General features: G+C 33.2%; 1 protein-coding gene across 2 annotated transcripts in view; it reads right to left on the bottom strand.

Annotated features, from left to right (window-relative positions):
* Positions 1–17,659, bottom strand: part of LOC138317449 (fibrocystin-L-like) — a 56,936-nt gene that overhangs the window by 31,459 nt on the left and 7,818 nt on the right. Inside the window, exons 1-6 of one of the 2 annotated variants that reach the window (XM_069259124.1) lie at positions 14,120–14,174; positions 9,124–9,218; positions 1,584–1,803; positions 1,227–1,317; positions 404–461; positions 158–251 (exon numbers count right to left, since the gene is read on the bottom strand). In XM_069259124.1, the coding sequence (XP_069115225.1) occupies positions 158–251; positions 404–461; positions 1,227–1,317; positions 1,584–1,803; positions 9,124–9,190 (530 nt within the window). In that variant the 5' untranslated portion in view covers positions 9,191–9,218; positions 14,120–14,174. Of the gene's footprint in view, positions 1–157; positions 252–403; positions 462–1,226; positions 1,318–1,583; positions 1,804–9,123; positions 9,219–14,119; positions 14,175–17,659 lie in introns of those variants that run through there. The other variant, XM_069259123.1, reaches the window with a different exon arrangement.

Genomic DNA, 17,659 nt, shown 5'->3' with positions numbered 1-17,659 from the left:
TAATGGAAAGATAGAAAAATAGTTAGAAATTATTGTTGCAGTGAATGAGACTTTTGATTTTTGTCCTGGCGTCATCATCGTGTACTTTTAGACTATCGGCTACATTTCGATAGTGTAGAAATGTACAGTAAATGAATAGACAGACTTATTGGCTTACCTGAGTACAGTGGCTGTCTTTCCATTTGTAGCCTCGTCAGTGTTGCTACCATATCTATCAGTAAAAATCTTACCGGATAACTTCACAATGGTTCCTAAAACAAATACCAAGTCAACCTCATTTTAATAAAGTCGTTGCAATAAGGAAAACACCAAAAGTCTGGTTGCAAATCTGTCCAAAAAAGGTTATCTAACTTTACATCCATTAAGAAAAAACAGAAAGCTACTAATAATATGAATTTCCTACCTGGAGGACCAGAGCGAGGCTCAATGCTAGTAATCTGTGGTGTGTTCGCAGATTTCGTCTGAATAGAAGAAAATTCAACATAAACATGTGCACAGTATATAACTAAATCTTAAATAAGAGATATCAACTGAATTACAAGCTCTTCGCGGAGCAAAATACTGTTCACCAGCGACATTGGAAATGATATCTGAAGGAAGCAAGTACATTCGTACGTATTTCAATTCAAATCCACGTGATATGTTTGTTTACGTTTGTGGTTCCGTCATATTATTAAAAGATATATAAAATTACACTTCTCTTATTCATTAAGGAACTGCTCTGGTGAAAAGTGATTTTTTCTAATGACTTACTTTTTTTCTAATATGAATATTTTTATACAAATGTTGGAAAAAAGGAATAAAAAATATATGGCCGTGCCAAAAAAAGCTTGTTGAAAATTGGTTATTTCTGAAAACTTTAGTATCAACCTTTAAGTAAAAAGTAATACCTTTTTGAAAATCACAAAAACTCTTTGATTAAAGTAAAATGTTATATTTTGCCTATTTCAACCCCGTACCCGCCTCCCATCGAATATTTTACTTGCTTGTGTAGGATCTGATGAGAGTATGTGGTTAAATTAATGTAATGACATTTGAACTTAAAAAGTTTCGTTTTCTACAAATGATTTCAAACGTAAGGGTTAAAATGTTTTCGCGATATATGAAGAATCTTTCTATCTGAAAACTCAAATGCTACCAATGTTTACCACCATATTAAAATATGCAACTTTGCGCTTTAGATCCATAAATTTGTGTCGACCTTTTGCTGATAGTTTAATACTTACAGAGAAAGGACAGTTGTTACATAAGTTACTATCAGCGATAGCATTCCCGTCCACAGACACTTTCACTGAATACGTGTCAGCGGGCATACGCCTGTGAAGAATGTGAAATATAACTATTGGTAAATTAAATATTTTTGAAATACAAAATCAAACTAAAACAAAATAGTACTAGATAGATATACAAATATAAAAAAAATCGACAGTATTTCATCATGGTACATCATTAACATATAAACCAAACTCAATGCATTATGACGTCAAACGTACATATTCACTATCCCGTTAGTCATACAAGATGGCCTCCGTTGTGATGGAGTTTCACTAGGGTAAATATCTGATAAATGACAATATACCTACACAGTATAACACATGATCTGTGTTTCGTGGGTGCCATCTTTATGTACGGGACAGTCAAACTGTCTGGTCCCTGACACTAGGGTAACCGTGTTACCTAAGTGTTCGTTACCCGCCCCATAGTTAAACTGGTTTGTGGCGAAGCCCGTGCCTTTTATTGTTAGTTTCGTTTCTCCATTTGTACTTCCTTCAGACGGGGTAACACTTGTTACCGTCGCACATTCTACAATGGAAGAAGAAATATTATTGTCGCACCTATATCTGAACAAGGATTTATAAGTCCCATATACGTCCTTGATCTGAATAAGTGTATATCAAACATATCAACTTCATTCAGAATTGATATCTCGTGTATCCTGCATCGCAATGGCTTGCTACTAAATAACATTTATTTTTTAATTATTACCATTGTCATTGTTGTTCATCAAATCATATGTAATTCAAAACAATGCATAGACTAGATATGAGCAGAGTGCGTTTTATCCATTGCATTTCTTTTTTGTTTTGTTTGGTCCCATGTGTCAATTTTTTATCCACTTTGGGAGCAAAACAATTCATATAAGTTAATCAGAGCATTTCTATTGGTTGTAAATGGTGAATTAATTAGTTTTAAGGAGATTTTGATCATCTTAATATGTAGCTCTTTTTGGCTGCGAACGAATCAACAGTTCTTTAATCTATTCAAGTTATTACAAATAAGTATATTTAATTGTTTAATGTCACTTAATAGATCCTCAACAACATCGAACGCAAAATACAGTGATGAAAGAAATTGAATACATTCAATTATATTAACAGCTCAAGTGTCAATGGAATTTGACCTTATAATTCTCAAAAGAATACATAAAAGCATTGCTGTCGAGAAAATTCTTACATTCAATATTACCTGATATATATATTTATGTAGAAATAAAATCTTTTCAAAAGCAATTTTAACGAATAATGTTAGTTACCTTTCGGACGAACTAGAAATGGTAATAAGAAAAATAGAAGACAGAATAGAGTGGGTTTTTTTATAGAATATTGAAAATAAATATCTCCGGTAGATGTTATTTTTGTGAATTTCAAAATATCAAAACAGATTTTAAAGCACTTGAAAACATATGTAGGCTTAATAAACATGTTATTGATAATGAGTAATCACCCGGATTAAAAAGTTTAATAATAAAAATGTTTATTAATGCTAATCAAAACTAGTAATAATCTCGTCCAAACAGTCGTTTGAAGTAACAAGATATTTTCTTACGGAATCAAGATCGTTAAATGATAAGTCTTTATTCATAATCCAATACTGACGTCAACATTAATATTGATTTTCCTAATTATTATAAACGTTAACCTATGTTTACTTTCAATTATGTAAATAAGATTTGTCGATACAATCAACAAGTGATTGAACTATAGACTTAACTTTTAGTTGTAAAAACAACTCTTTTGGAGACGACTGTCGACCGAGTGTTATGTCCAAGGTGTATTGCCTTTTCGGTGAGCCATACAACATTTTCCACAATAGATAGGATTAACATACATTTAGTACGTGTGTACTATTAAAGGGAAGTTTTACTAGTGGAATTGCATTGACGTTTCGTTCAAAACTTAACAGATACGAAATGGTGCTGCGATTGTTTTACTTTCATTTTAGATTTGTCTCATTTTGTGTTGATAAATCAATTTTATAATTATGTTTTCGTACATATTCATTTTTTCTTCATTTTCTCCTTATGTGTGAAATTAATTGCTATTATATTGGAATGAGTTATTTCTATCCTGCATTGGAAATGGATATTGCTATAACGAAATCAGACTATCAATAATACAAAGTAGAAATGCCAAACAAATATAAACGACGTGTTGGCCGGATCAACATTTAACGGTTTATATCAAAAACCTATTACCAAAACAAATATCAATTCACACCTTAGTATGTGTTTACCATTTAAAAATCAATAGGTTATAATTAAATAGCTTGGGTCAGGTCTCTATTGTGAGGACGGGCGTACTGGACATGGCGTTTGGTCAGAACAAATTCAATTATTCGTACAGTTACCTGCCGCAGATACAAATGTACATATCAGACGGGCCAATATCAGTCCACTGTATATACATATTGTATGCGAGTTTATCTTGCCACGTAAATTACAAAACTACAGATGACACAAATTAATGTAATTTGCTCTGTAATTGATTAGATAAAAAGATAAATAATAACATAGGTTTAATTCTTTATTGTATGAACAAATAAAATTGATTAATTTTCATCAAAAAAAGAATTTCAAAAAGTATTAATTATTTGCCAATAATGCAACGCCATTCGTTGAAAATATGACTTATAATTCAAGAATTATATGCCATTTAACATGTTCTAACCACTTTTGCATCTAACTACAGCAAACACACAAAAATGTTGGTGGAGATTTGTACTCTGTTTTACTTTTACTATATAATGTACGTACTTTACATGAAAGGATTTATGTCAAAGTATCTTAACACTTAGTCTATTAATTTCGACTTTGTTTAACCAATTGTGTAAACTGATCGTATTTATTTATCAACATCGAGCTATTTACAATTAATTAACTAGAGACACATAGCTTTGAGAAAACACATTAAATATACACAAATATACATTATGGCTTATTGATCGGTGTGTTTCGGATACAAATTCAACGTTTGGAACTAACATAATTTAATTAAAACAAAAACAATCGATAATTTTATTTGAAACATTCTAAAACTGTTGTTTGCTGACCGGTTGTACTTTCTGATTCAGATGACATTGTAATTGATATTCAATAAGAGAAAGTGTACATTGTTTGCTTATACCTGTTATAAAACCGTCATTTTTTGTGCTAAAATAAGAGATTCTGAAGTCAGAAAGAGGTCATACGATGTAGTTTAAAAGTGGCATCTTTGACTTTTCTCATGTTTGTCTATACTAACAACATCTTCGCGAATGCGATGCATTTCAGCTGTAATAAAAAGCCGAATTCATCCAGAAAATATCTTGAGTCTGGTGTCAAGGCCAGAGTAACCTAGACTATTTTAGAATAGGAGTTATGAATTCGTGAGTCAAAAAATGGTATACAGTGTTAGCATTTGGATGTCAGATACTGATATACGGAGTTGTCCCAACCTAGCATTATAATACACAAAGAGCACATATGTTACATATGGCCCAGGTGGCGTGAGCGTTAATTACTTTATAAACATTATATGTAATTAAACAGGATCGACCCGCGCAGTTTCTGAAGTGTTTTTATAAACTTAAAACGAATAATGAACCTTATTATTTCTTAAAATGAATTTTCCGACACAATTCACGAATGAAGTGTGTCGATTGCCGAGGAATCCGGTGGACTTGTATCAATATTGTCTGTGTCGTACAATACACATCTGTACAATTACCACCGCGGACTTTGAGATGGGATTACAGTCGTTATCGAAGGTTTAAACAGCTAGGTAAAGTATCGGGCACATTTAACTTTAACGTTAGTCAAAATAAACGTGCGAAAAAGCCCATAGATTGACTATGAATAGAAGATCTTAAACTGTAAACTATATAAATCTGGTATTAAAATAGCCCCTGGTCAGTTAGATAATGATCTGCTTAAGCTTATGTCTAGTAAGACTGAATGTCAATAAGGACAGGCGAGTTTCAGCGTATTTTATGCTGATTTACAAAAATCGGGATAGAAGGGTACATGCAAACTCGTTTCACATATGCGTTAACTTATTAATTTCACGACATACGCTAATTAGCGACTTTTTTCAATTGTTATTAAAACTGTATTATTCTGAATATGCATTTTACAGAGTTATCTGCCCTTTCGGGTAAGTATTAATTGTGACGTATAAGTTTGTGAGCGTAACGTCATACTTTTCAAAGAAAACGACGTTAATTTAGCTCACAAAATAATGACGTAACAATCCTTACCTATCTGCAATGTAGGTAACCCTGTAAGATGCACAGACGAAATATATTGGTCACAATCAAATGAAGCATGCCTGTGATCTGACTGTGAGAAGATGTAGTCAAATCTAGGTCGCCTTAAATAGATTTGTGTTATTACGTGTAAACAAATAAATACGTATATTGCTGTTTTTGAAATGGCGCAAAGTCCTATACCGAAAATGATATGAAAATGGACAAATTACGTATAAATTGACAAAATATAGACGTTTGATAATGCATGGAAGACACATTGATAAGCAGAGAAATATTCAAAGAAGCATATTTCATTAAGGAAACTAAACATTGTATATCGTAATACGTGGAAGGAAATGACTATATGTGAGGAAGATTACAGTGCAATTGTGGTACAGCACTTTAATTATAATCTTAATTGTTCACGCTTTGAAGTTTCAGTAAATTGTTTTTACAATTGAATTATGTTCAACCTATCCTGAATACATGTGTATTGAATCTTGAAGTCGGAAGTTCAGCACGGCGCCGACAGTTTAACCAGGTCATTAATCGTTTTGAAACGTTAAAAGGATGAGATTTATTTATGTCTTATCATCCATGCTTAAAATGATAAGTCGTCATTTTGTAAAATGTTATTAATCGGCAGTTGGGATTAGCGGTTGTTTTTTTCTTTCTTCTCGGTGATAAACAGATGGATTAACATTATGCTGCGGGGCACAAATGTTATTTTTGCCGTGTGGTTATTTACAAATAGATTGGCTTAATCTTAGATTTAGTCCATTATAAGTCATTATAATAGTTGGTATAAAAATATTTGTAGCCACTTGAGTTACGTCAAGTCTAGCATAGTTAATAACAGACTCACGTCAGTAAATGTTATGCCCCGAAATAAAAACGTGATCCACTCCACCGACGTCTTAATACTACTTTAACAAATAACAATTGATATGGAAATATCTTAAAGCAATTAACAATCAATAAATCTGTCTGGTAAAATAGAGTATTAGTATATGGATAATGAATATTGGCTATATTGCAAAATATTTTCGATGTTTTCAATATAGTTTGTATCCCATTTTGCATTCAAACAAACCTATATACATGTATAACAAAACTAAATTTCTAAATACAGTTGTGTGTATAGTGTTTAAAGCGGTGGTTAGAGAAAAGATGTTTGATTTTACAATCAACGTACAGTATATGCGAACTCCGTTATGCATATTTAAAAATGCTTCACCGCACCAGAGCATAAACGACACCCTACATTTCAAGAATGCGTTTATATGTCTGATTAACACAAAAATAACATAAAATAATTTATTTGGATTTTGGTGCTTCCACAATCAGTACTTCATAGGCATAGGACATATTGTTAAAACGTATTTTTCGGGATACAATTAATTATTTTTAATATTTTTATCTTTAAGTAAAATTAGAAACTCAAACTTGTCAATGATGGTTATGGTATAAAGTAAGTAACTTTTGTAACTAAAGAAAAATACATTTATCGTCTGCTCCTGTTTTGTATAGAGAGAAACTTCCACTTTTTCAGCGGTGGAGCATCTTTAAGAATTGATTTGAAACATTACTGATGATATTACAATGTGTATGGTCTGATTTGTCGGATATGATGATAACCAAATGACAGCTTGTGGAGTTAAATCGATTATGATGTAAGGACTCGTTCTGTATTGTTTAATCGTGTCATACTAATTCTGTATCGGGTGGTGTAGTGGTTAAGCCACTCGCCTTTCACCTAGCCGGCCGGGGTTTGATCCCCGGCACGGACGTGAAAAGGTTAGGTGTCGCCTGCACGATCACTTGGGTTTTCTCCGGGCACTCCGCTTTCCTCTCAAAATAAGATCCCTCGCGCGCTTACATCCGGGTCATCGAGAATGATTTACATAAGTTGTATAACTTGTTTCGTAATAGATGTAAAATAAATAAAGTTTATATAATTCTGTACCGAATTGATGTTTGATATCAGTTTTTATGTATTGTATCCTGATTGACTTGAACTTTTCATAGATATTTTGCCGCATGATTCTTGCGGTACGATTGCGAAATCCTCATAGCAAAATATTACGGATATTAAAAATAAAAATTAAAAATATCAATCATCTTTTTCAAACTAAAAGCTACAATTGCCAACATTAATTAGGATACTGGGAATTGTAGCACTCAAATACAAAATATGAAAATATGGATATGAATTACTCTGAACTTTTGTAATTGATTTTTTTATCTGAATTAATCATTTTTTCTATATAAACTGATTTCTAATGGTTATGTTAATAATGACGAATGTTTATATTATATTAAAAATAATTTGTATTTTTTGTTTTACATGTTATATAAAAAAAAAACAATTTAAATTTACATTTATATTTATTTTAACGTGTATGCACTTGCTAAATCAACAGCTTTGTAATCAAGTACTAGTAAAACTACAAATTTGGCATACAAAATGTACATTGTCATTTATAACAATCACTGTTTTAACCTTTATCTAAGACTATTCTGAAAAGAAGTTGTTCAACAATTTTTGCCCGAAGAAGGCATGTTAAATATGTTCAATATTTCGAATTAAATTTCGTTCCGTCTGATTAATCACATTTTGGAGGGAAGAAAAATCCTAAACTAATAAACAAAACAAAGCTAGATTGGATGCTACATTCTTTATTAATATTTCATTTGACAACCATCTTCACGAAGATTTTTCCGGAATCATGTCTGCGAGCGACACACTTGTACAGTGATATTTGTCTTAAGTCGCGCTCCGACAGTTTTAACAGTGATCGATAACAATTACTTGCCGTTGTATCGATGTAAGCTTAATTGTTTTCCTATGAATCTCATCGATCAGGATAACATCTTATATAACTTAATCGGCCTATAAAATAAACCATGACGTTGTACGACCATCGTCAATGGAAGGCTCAAATCTCTCAATAACGTTTTTCGAAAACAATCATTCAACGAAATCAGACTATTTTCTTTTCTTTTCGAAAACAGTTATGAAACTGATGCAATATATGATTAAGATTCTATATATGGCACTTTCAAAAACACAAGTGATCGAGAACACAAAAAACTACAATTAAGGACATGGTTAAAAGTTAATAAAGAAGGAAACGTCAATTTTGAAGAATCAAGAGCCGTCACATTACATGTATGCTATTGTTCTTACAGTAATGTAACAAATGACATTCATATTGGATTTAAATGAAAAGGGTATATTATGCGAAAGCACACATATTATATGTATATAACACACAAGTTGTGTCATTGCTGAATTGGTACTAAAGGAATTTTAATCATCTGCGTTTTGTCTTTTAGCTGAGAAAACGCCGACTAGTATCTGATGAGATAAATAAGACAATCAAATGGGGATGGATTTCTATTAGGGAGTTATTTTTGTCTTTTTATTCATTGTGGAGATTGAAATATTTGACTTATATTGTCATTTCGTTCCAGAGAGCCAGCCATGTTCTTTTATACTTTTAATTCTGTCTGTTGCAAATATTGTTTATTCAGAGTTTTGTCTTAATGCTACAATGCACATGAGAAAGAAAGAAAGAAAGAAAGAAAAACAGGAAGAAATATGTGTGGACTTACCCGAAAAATTCACCAGTGCGAAAATGACGGCTACTTGTATAAGTAGCCTTCGTCTAGCTAACGCCATGCCACTTCACCAGACAAGTCTCTTCCTTCTGCAAATCAAATCACGTTCAGTTATATTAATACATAACATACAAAAATCAATCAGGTGGGCTTGGACACTATCGCTGATCGATGGGAGGACCAACCAATTGTAACACGTACAATTCTGACCAATAAACCGTGACCGACCACTGTCCACTTAACACACGTCAGCAGTTATTAATCTGGTAAAATAGTTACGAAACCGGCCAGAAAATGTTCGGATCTGTATATGGCACGCGAGTTCAAGGACGACCATGGAATAATTCAATTAAAATATCGGCAAGTGAAAGAGAAATATCATGGGGTACATGATTGAAATTTTGGTTTCATAACCTGTCTGTTTCTTTTTGCCATAATATTACTAAATACCTTCTACGTTTCGTATGAACTATGAATTGTTTTGGCAGTGTGGGTGTCAGTAGCGTCAGCATTAAGGTTGGAGTTTAATCAAGTTCTGACAAAGGTTTGGACTTATCATGATAGCCGAGCTTATTTCACTAAATAGAACAATTGAATTTCAACATGTAGGTGGTAAAAATGGACTTCGAATTATCAGTATTACATGAACTTCTGTCGTCTTTATCGGAGGGGTAGAATTTAAAATAATAGTATATTAGGAGGTGAAACTATCACCTTGAGGAGCATACTGGTTATAAAATAGCTCTCTCCCTCCCAATCTCTCCCTTTCTCACTCTTCCCTCACTCTCTCCCTCTCTCTCTCCCTCTCACTCTCTCCCTCTCTCTCTCCCTCTCTCTCTCTCTCTCTCTCTCTCTCTCTCTCTCTCTCTCTCTCTCTCTCTCTCTCTCTCTCTCTCTCTCTCTCTCTCTCAAATACAACTTTATATATTATGTATATCTTATCTCGTGCCATCTTGTCTATGTAATTTGAATGTTTTATCTTTTAGGAACGGGCTTTAAATAAGTTGTAAAACTTGTGCCCAATCCCATGGAGCATTTTGCAATAAAATATGTTTAAATCAAACATGTAAGTGTTTTGCTTTAGCTCATTATCAAAGAAAGTACTAATTAAAAGCAAGATGATTCAATTAATAAAAAAGTTATGAGTATGTCAGTGAATATGATCTTAACATTTTAACATCCAGTTCATTACAAATGATACCATTAGTTGAATAATTATAATACACTTACGATACACATTTCTTCTCAAAAGTGACAGTTTCTATCTCAACAATTATTAAAACCAAAAGCAGGACGTACCTGAATTTAATGCATTATAAATACCAATTTCAGACACATATCTAGTTTATCTCGTATAACATTTGAAACGTAATTCAAATGTATTTAAAATTTAAAAAAAGGGTCAAAACTTATTATCATCCCGTCAAACAGGCTCTATCGACAATGTGCCTACACATATATGTTCATAACGGGATATGAATTCCGATATAGAACAAAGATTTTATATCCATTCCCGATTTCGTCCATATTATATAACTCAGAGGTACATATGTAAACGCTTTTATAATGCTACATGTTTGTACAACGCTGAAGAATGGTAATTTTTTCTCTATCAAAAATAGGGGCAGACGAATAAGTATTTTTCTGAAGTTACAGAAGTTACTAACTTTACATCATTACCATAATTGTAAAGTTTGAGCTTCTTATTTTATTTCAAGATGAAAATATTTGAAATAATTAATTGCATCCCGAAGAAAGTCCATGATTGAGCATCCAGCAATTCAAAATACATTGTATACACGTATTATTTTTGTTTTAACCAGACATAGATTTAGTGAGTGAACGCCAATCATCGTTCAAATGATAAGTAATGTCTATGCTCTGTCGACTAACACTATCTAAGAAATGGCCGGTTCGTCTGAAAATTAGACCAGCCGCAATTCTCGGACACGCGTACTGTTCAATATCTGACCCAAACTCTGTTTATCAAATTCCGGAATTAAAAAAAAAATGACGTTAAAGAGACTTAAAATTACTAAAATCATTGAAGTATATTATAAATGTAGGTATTAAGGATTAGATATTTGTGACAATCCCTAAGATCAATTATCAGTCGTTACAATCTCCGACAGTCGGGTATTAAAGGGCGCTGACTGGTAATTAGAAATCGACGCCAGTAAATATCAACAGTGACGGCAGGAAAACTTTGAACTTCGTAGTCATTCCGTCAATCACACAGGGAGCGGGCCTTGGACTATTAAAATCCCGGAATTACTATACTTATACAATAAACCCCATATTTGTACAGGAACGTAAAGATTTTGATTGCCAATGTGAAGCCATTGAGGTCAATGGACAATACTATAACACTTCATTACATATGTAAGCTAAATATCATAGCAAAGGAATGGTTGCTGTTTTTGCCTAGCCCCAGAATTATGAAAACAATTTCAGACTATTTCATCAACTTACTGATTAAAACGTCATATCTAATAATTAACTATACAAAAAGTCCAAAAAGGATTCCACCATGGAATAAATGGCTATTTGTTTTTCTTGGCCATTCGCCATCATTCTGATGCAGTAATTAACAAAATAGAGCGATGTTTAACCGAGTATGTCTAAATGCAATTAAATAATCGACATGTTGACCATATATAAACAGTAGCCGGAATAATTTGAGAAAATTGGCAATTTCCGAATGAATTTTCAAATAAATCAATTTCATACAGGTGTTGTTATCAACTTATCAGTGAAATACAATTTGGCAGTATGCTTTTCCCCCAGTGTTTTTGACTCATTAAATTCAATTGTTAAAAGAAAAAAGAAAATGCACATCCAATTACGTAAAAAAATGTTTCTTTTCACCAACTCAACACAAAATCTATATAGTTTACAGCACTGGACGTTGATCTGCATTTCAGATAGAATGGTATTCTCGATACTCCATGGTTACTTTCACTGTTGTTATATTCAAACGATAGTGATAAACCCCAGGAGAATCGAGGATGATGGAAGAGCGGGTGGGACATAAGGAGATGAATTTTAGACTGGGTGTTTGGTTTTGTTAGCTTAACGTCCCTTTAACACCCGGGGTCATGTAAGGACGTACCAGATTTCTTAGTGGAGGAAATTAAGCCGTTGTACATGGAGAAAAATAACCGACCATCGGTCAGTACCTGGTAACTATCCCACATGGGATTCGAACTCGCATCCCAGAGTGCTTGTGGTAATATGCGAGACATCTTAACCGCTCGGCCACCGTGACCCCATTAGACCGGATAAATAGACAGAAATATATAGTTCTCTGTATGAAATCAAACTCAGCATCACTTTGCAAATTTTTGTATACATTTTTGTATATTTAAGGATTAAATTGAATAGATTTTTTATGTTATGGAGATATAACACAAAAATCTGAGTGTACTCTAAATAAACTGCGAAGCGGTTTATGATGAGAGTACACTCAGATTTTTGTGTTATATCTCCATAACATACAAAAAAATCTATTCAAATTAATCCTTATAATTCAATTTACTAAAGATAATCTTTTCAACATTCAAAATTCATTTTGGGACTCTTTTGTCTATGAAATGATAACGCCGTCATCTCAGCCAATCAGAAGCAACGTTACAAACGGCGACGCCATTTTTTCCTTTAGAGGCAAATAAAGTAAATTTTTAAGCCAATGAAAATGCTCGTAATATTCATTGAATAAACCTTTGGTAATAACCACGGTATAGTATATTATGTTTTCGACGTTAATCACTTGCCTTGGTACTGTACATAAAAAATGGATACACGGGAAATGTGTGTGTCATTAATTACAGTAACTTAAACCCGATACGAAATGAATCGGAGATTCCAACAGTATACAAATCCATGGAATGTTGAAACATAATACAAATGTAACAGCATGCAAATTACTCTGCTAGTGTTAACCAGAAATGGACTGATGGAGTTTGTCAATCTATTTAAACACTGGATGATTGTCGTTGGCGGAACCTTCGAACGAATAGATCATAAAACAGGACCGATAGACGAAATGTACTGGGGCTAACAGTGAACGAACCCAGGAATCTGAGAATTAGTTACAGTTTTTATAGAGATTGAATAGTATTTTGATTGGGTTAAAGGTGGTATGAACGTAATGTGATACAGACAGGCGAGATGAGTGACCGTACACACATACTGACGTAACTATGAAATTTCCCGAACATTCCTCCTCAGGAAAGCCCCCCCCCCAATCACCCCTCATCTCAGCCATTCTAAATCGTAATTTTGTTCCCAGGGGACCCAGGGGAGACCCCCGGACCCCCAAACACCAAAATCTCACGCCTTCGGGCGCTCGCAAATTCATCAAAATGCTAAATCGAAATATTTTCCCCGGGGAAGACCCCCAAACCCCCCAAACTAGGAAAAGATAACCTTATCTTTAACAACTACATGCAATGAGGGTCTGATGGCCAGTCTAGATTCATCCAAGTATTACGCGTAAGGAGATGGCAAAACATGTCGAACTTTTTTAGTTCTTCTTCTCTTAAAGACGCACTTACCAGCTACAAGTCTAAACATAGGAGTGCATTTGACAAACCTATTCCATCCAATGTAAAGGTTTAATTAAGCTTCTAATATCTTAATTATTAGAAATAATTCAAAATACCATAGAGTGGAATAAATGGGATGTTCTGCATAATCAATAATTTAACTTGCGTATGCAAATTGAAAATTAGTAAATTAATTGAAAAGTACAAATGTTGCCTTAAAGTTTTATGTTCCGTAAATGGGCGGAAATTTTAACATGTTAATTTTCCTTCAGTAATCTATTGAAAGCCACCAATTTTCTGTAAATCTAAAAAAACATCGTAATGCTTTCCGCACATAAATGTCTCTTACCTTTGATTGTAAATTGCTCTAATTTTATCATCATGTGTGCACTTTGGGAAGAAAACTTCCTCGTATTAAATATTAAATATTTTGCATTGCTTACCTTTTTTAAGAAAACTGCTGTTTCTTGAATTATTTCCACCTGTGTACCGTCCGTGTTGTTTTTGTTATTATATGATCAATTTACCCTGTACTTTTATACACGATTGCTTCTTAAAATGTTTAGATCTATACATTCGTCACAATGTTTATGATAAGCTGTTGATTGAAAGAAAAAGTCACCTTTCACACTTATCCAATTAACCGGATTAAAAGTGGCGTTAACCGGCCATTACATGTACATGTCCCGGCAGGACTAATCCATTGTGACGTCACGAGTCGAGCAGACGTCCAAGCGCTCCCGCTATTTATATCTCGTAACAATGGTAGATTACAAAACGGCGGATTAAAATGTTGTCCACTAGATTTGTACACTGTCTTTAAAATGACCCAAGTCCGGCTATAAACATTTGCTGTGTCTTATTAGTGACGTCACACGGGTCATTCTTTAAAGGGACAATTCACTCACGCTAATTCTTTTACATAACCAAGAAGCAAAATATGGCATAAATGTATTGTTCTACATTTCTTATGAAACACATAACATAAGATATTGACAAATTCCACGTCATTGTTTAGTATTTTAATTGATACCGTTGTAATCACAAATCGTTGATCAATACGATTAAGCAGGTACAATATGTACGCTGTACCAATATCCGAGCCAAGGTCACGCACGTTAAACAAATGAACTACATAACCACTGTGGAGGTGATATAATGATTTTTTAGGCAAGACAATTCACCTAATATGGTAAACACACTTCTGTCAGAGCGATTTGAGCTGTTCTAGACAAAAGTAGCATTACTCTACGAGCAAGGGACTGGGTTCGGCTTACAAGATATTCGACCACAATGTGTAATGGCGGACAGCGAGTGAGTTTGAATATTTCACACGCATTTCACCACCATGGGATTTTCTGACATATCACAGTAAAACCGACTGATCTAATTTGCATTAGAACTGGGGGTTTTCCGATATATATACAAATTTTAATGTTCTCGTAGAATGAATTGTCCCTTTAACCTGCTTTCTGGATATACAAATGTTTCACGATCTCTCGATTTTACCTCAAAACAATTCCACGTATTACGTCAATGTTAGAAAATAATAGTGAATTATGCAGTTCTAACTTATTTATTCGATACAAAGGCAGTTATTTACAAAAGTTCAAAGCTATTTTATAATCGACACGTCACGAAAGATATATCGAAGTCTTAATTACGCAAGAGCTTGGAATGACGGGGTAGAGGAAACCCAAATATGGTATTTTTACAACAATCTAGGACCACGCTTAGAAGCAATGCTAGAATATGGAATATTTTTCCTGGGGATGATATCAGCTAATATATATATACTTTTACGAACAGGAGGCCGGTGTAGAGGAACGTGACTGTTCCTGGAAAACAACTATAACTAATATTAATTTACTGGACGACGAGGAAATAATGAAAATAAGGTTCTCGTAATTTACATGTGTTGCGACAAATCTATAAAATAGACCATAATACCAGAAATTTCGAGCATCCTACAAATATAATAGCACTGCATTTTGGAACGTATTTAAAGTGAAGTATACAGTTTACTGCAAACAGCATAATACACCATTTGTGGATTAAAATATGCTATGGAAACTTGCAGATATGATGAACATCAATGTACACTTGTTATCCATCAAATTATTGATTTAAGTAATTTATATAATCCATGTTATTTATGGAGTCCGAGACGAGATGTGTACATATACGGAAATCCTAACGAGTGAAGGGAGACAATCGCTATTATTTGTATACTTGCTTGCCTCATGCAATACATCTATGTCCCCTGAGGCTGTATTATACGGCTTCGTCACGCAGTCAACACTTTTTTTCCGATATATTTATCTTACATCTTTTTCATAAACTAGGCAGGTTTTACCCGAAAAAGATTCACACATGTGGATTGCATTAAAAATGTAACACAATTTCTAGTGTGGAAAATAACGGAATATCATAAATTTATAAAATTGCAATAAAACGTTAAGGTATGAGAGAAAAATTATCTTTCATGATAGGAATAGTCTACCCTTGGGGTCACAAACTGTTGTAAAATCGTCGGCAAGTCTCGGGATCACAAAATGTTGTAAAACCCCCAGGAAGTCTTTAAGTACTAATTAGTGTTAAGTTGAATATCTTTAAATATAAGAAAAAAAATACCAAATTCCACGTAGTTAGCAAAATGTGATGGTGCTGTGCTTTTTGCCAGTCAGTAGATAAAAAATGTAGCATGCATGCCTTCAATTAAGGAGTTACGACAAATCCAATATATTTTTCGAAAAATAAAAATGTTTAAAAAAATACATGTTATTTGGCAAACTAACAATAAAAAGTGTTTTGTATTGATTGTGTGGTTATATAAAGGAAACTATTTAAAACATCTGTATAAAATAAATTAGTCATAGGTCGTACATGAAAACTAATTTATTATTGTAATTTGTATGCTTATCAGTACCAGTGGAAGTGATTACAATATAACAACCAAAATTACATTGGGTTTATTGAGAAAACACAACAGTATATCACGCATTTTTAATTTTTTTTCTACCCCCATGACTATGCTGAATTAGATATATATATATCAGAAGAGTGACTATTCCAATAAAGAGGTAAATGGTTTTGTGAACAAAAAAGGATCGAGACTGCAGGTTCAGTAATTTTAATTGTTGAATAATCCGCACATCTTTCACCTTGTGCTGGTGCGCGATTCACACGATGGTTGTCATTGTCTACCATATAAAGATTGTTAAAATATAGGACGTCGCTTTATGTAATGTAAACTTCTAGGTGGCACAAAACTTACAAATGTGACAATTTTAGAATAATATTAGTTTCTTTAATTACATAATTACCTGCTATTAGCAACTTTCAATTCAATGTGAACAGTCACTATTTGGGCCTTAGCACTCGTTATATACAGTAATTACTGATAATTTATGTGATTTTTCTGACTTATTGATATGCAGTAATTATTGATAATTTATGTGATATTTTTTTCTTCTATGTAATTGATTTTAGCTTTTGTGTACTCATCATAGTTAGCAGGTAATCTACTCAAAGAAGTCCTTTGAACGCTTTTTACGTATTCTTATCATTCTATCTTATAAAAAGCGTGTAAGAAAAGTTTTGTTGAAAGAATGGTATATCGATTTCTGTTTTAATGTTTAATCTTTATTCTGTATAATCGACGGCATGTCATCTGTAAGGTACAGTATGCTAATTTAACTGACAAATTGGACCTGAAAGTTTTGTGCAAAAGCGTTAGTGCGTTATTAACATTGTGCATGATGGTCTATTATAAGACTCTTTCATATGTCGATATGAAGGATTTGTTACTGTTCATTTAGAAATAAGACACGTCAGTTCCCCATATACATTGTATACCATTTGCAAGATAATTTGAATGCAAATTCCGATGGTTGCGTTATTTATAATAGTAAAACGAGTATAGTTTCTGAAAAATAATGTTACATCAATTTTCTATAAGGATACCACCACTTAGTGTTCAT

This window comes from Argopecten irradians, chromosome 3 (genome assembly GCF_041381155.1).
Source record: "Argopecten irradians isolate NY chromosome 3, Ai_NY, whole genome shotgun sequence".
NCBI classification, from domain to species: Eukaryota; Metazoa; Mollusca; class Bivalvia; order Pectinida; family Pectinidae; genus Argopecten; species Argopecten irradians.
This window is presented reverse-complemented; position numbering and strand designations above follow the sequence as displayed.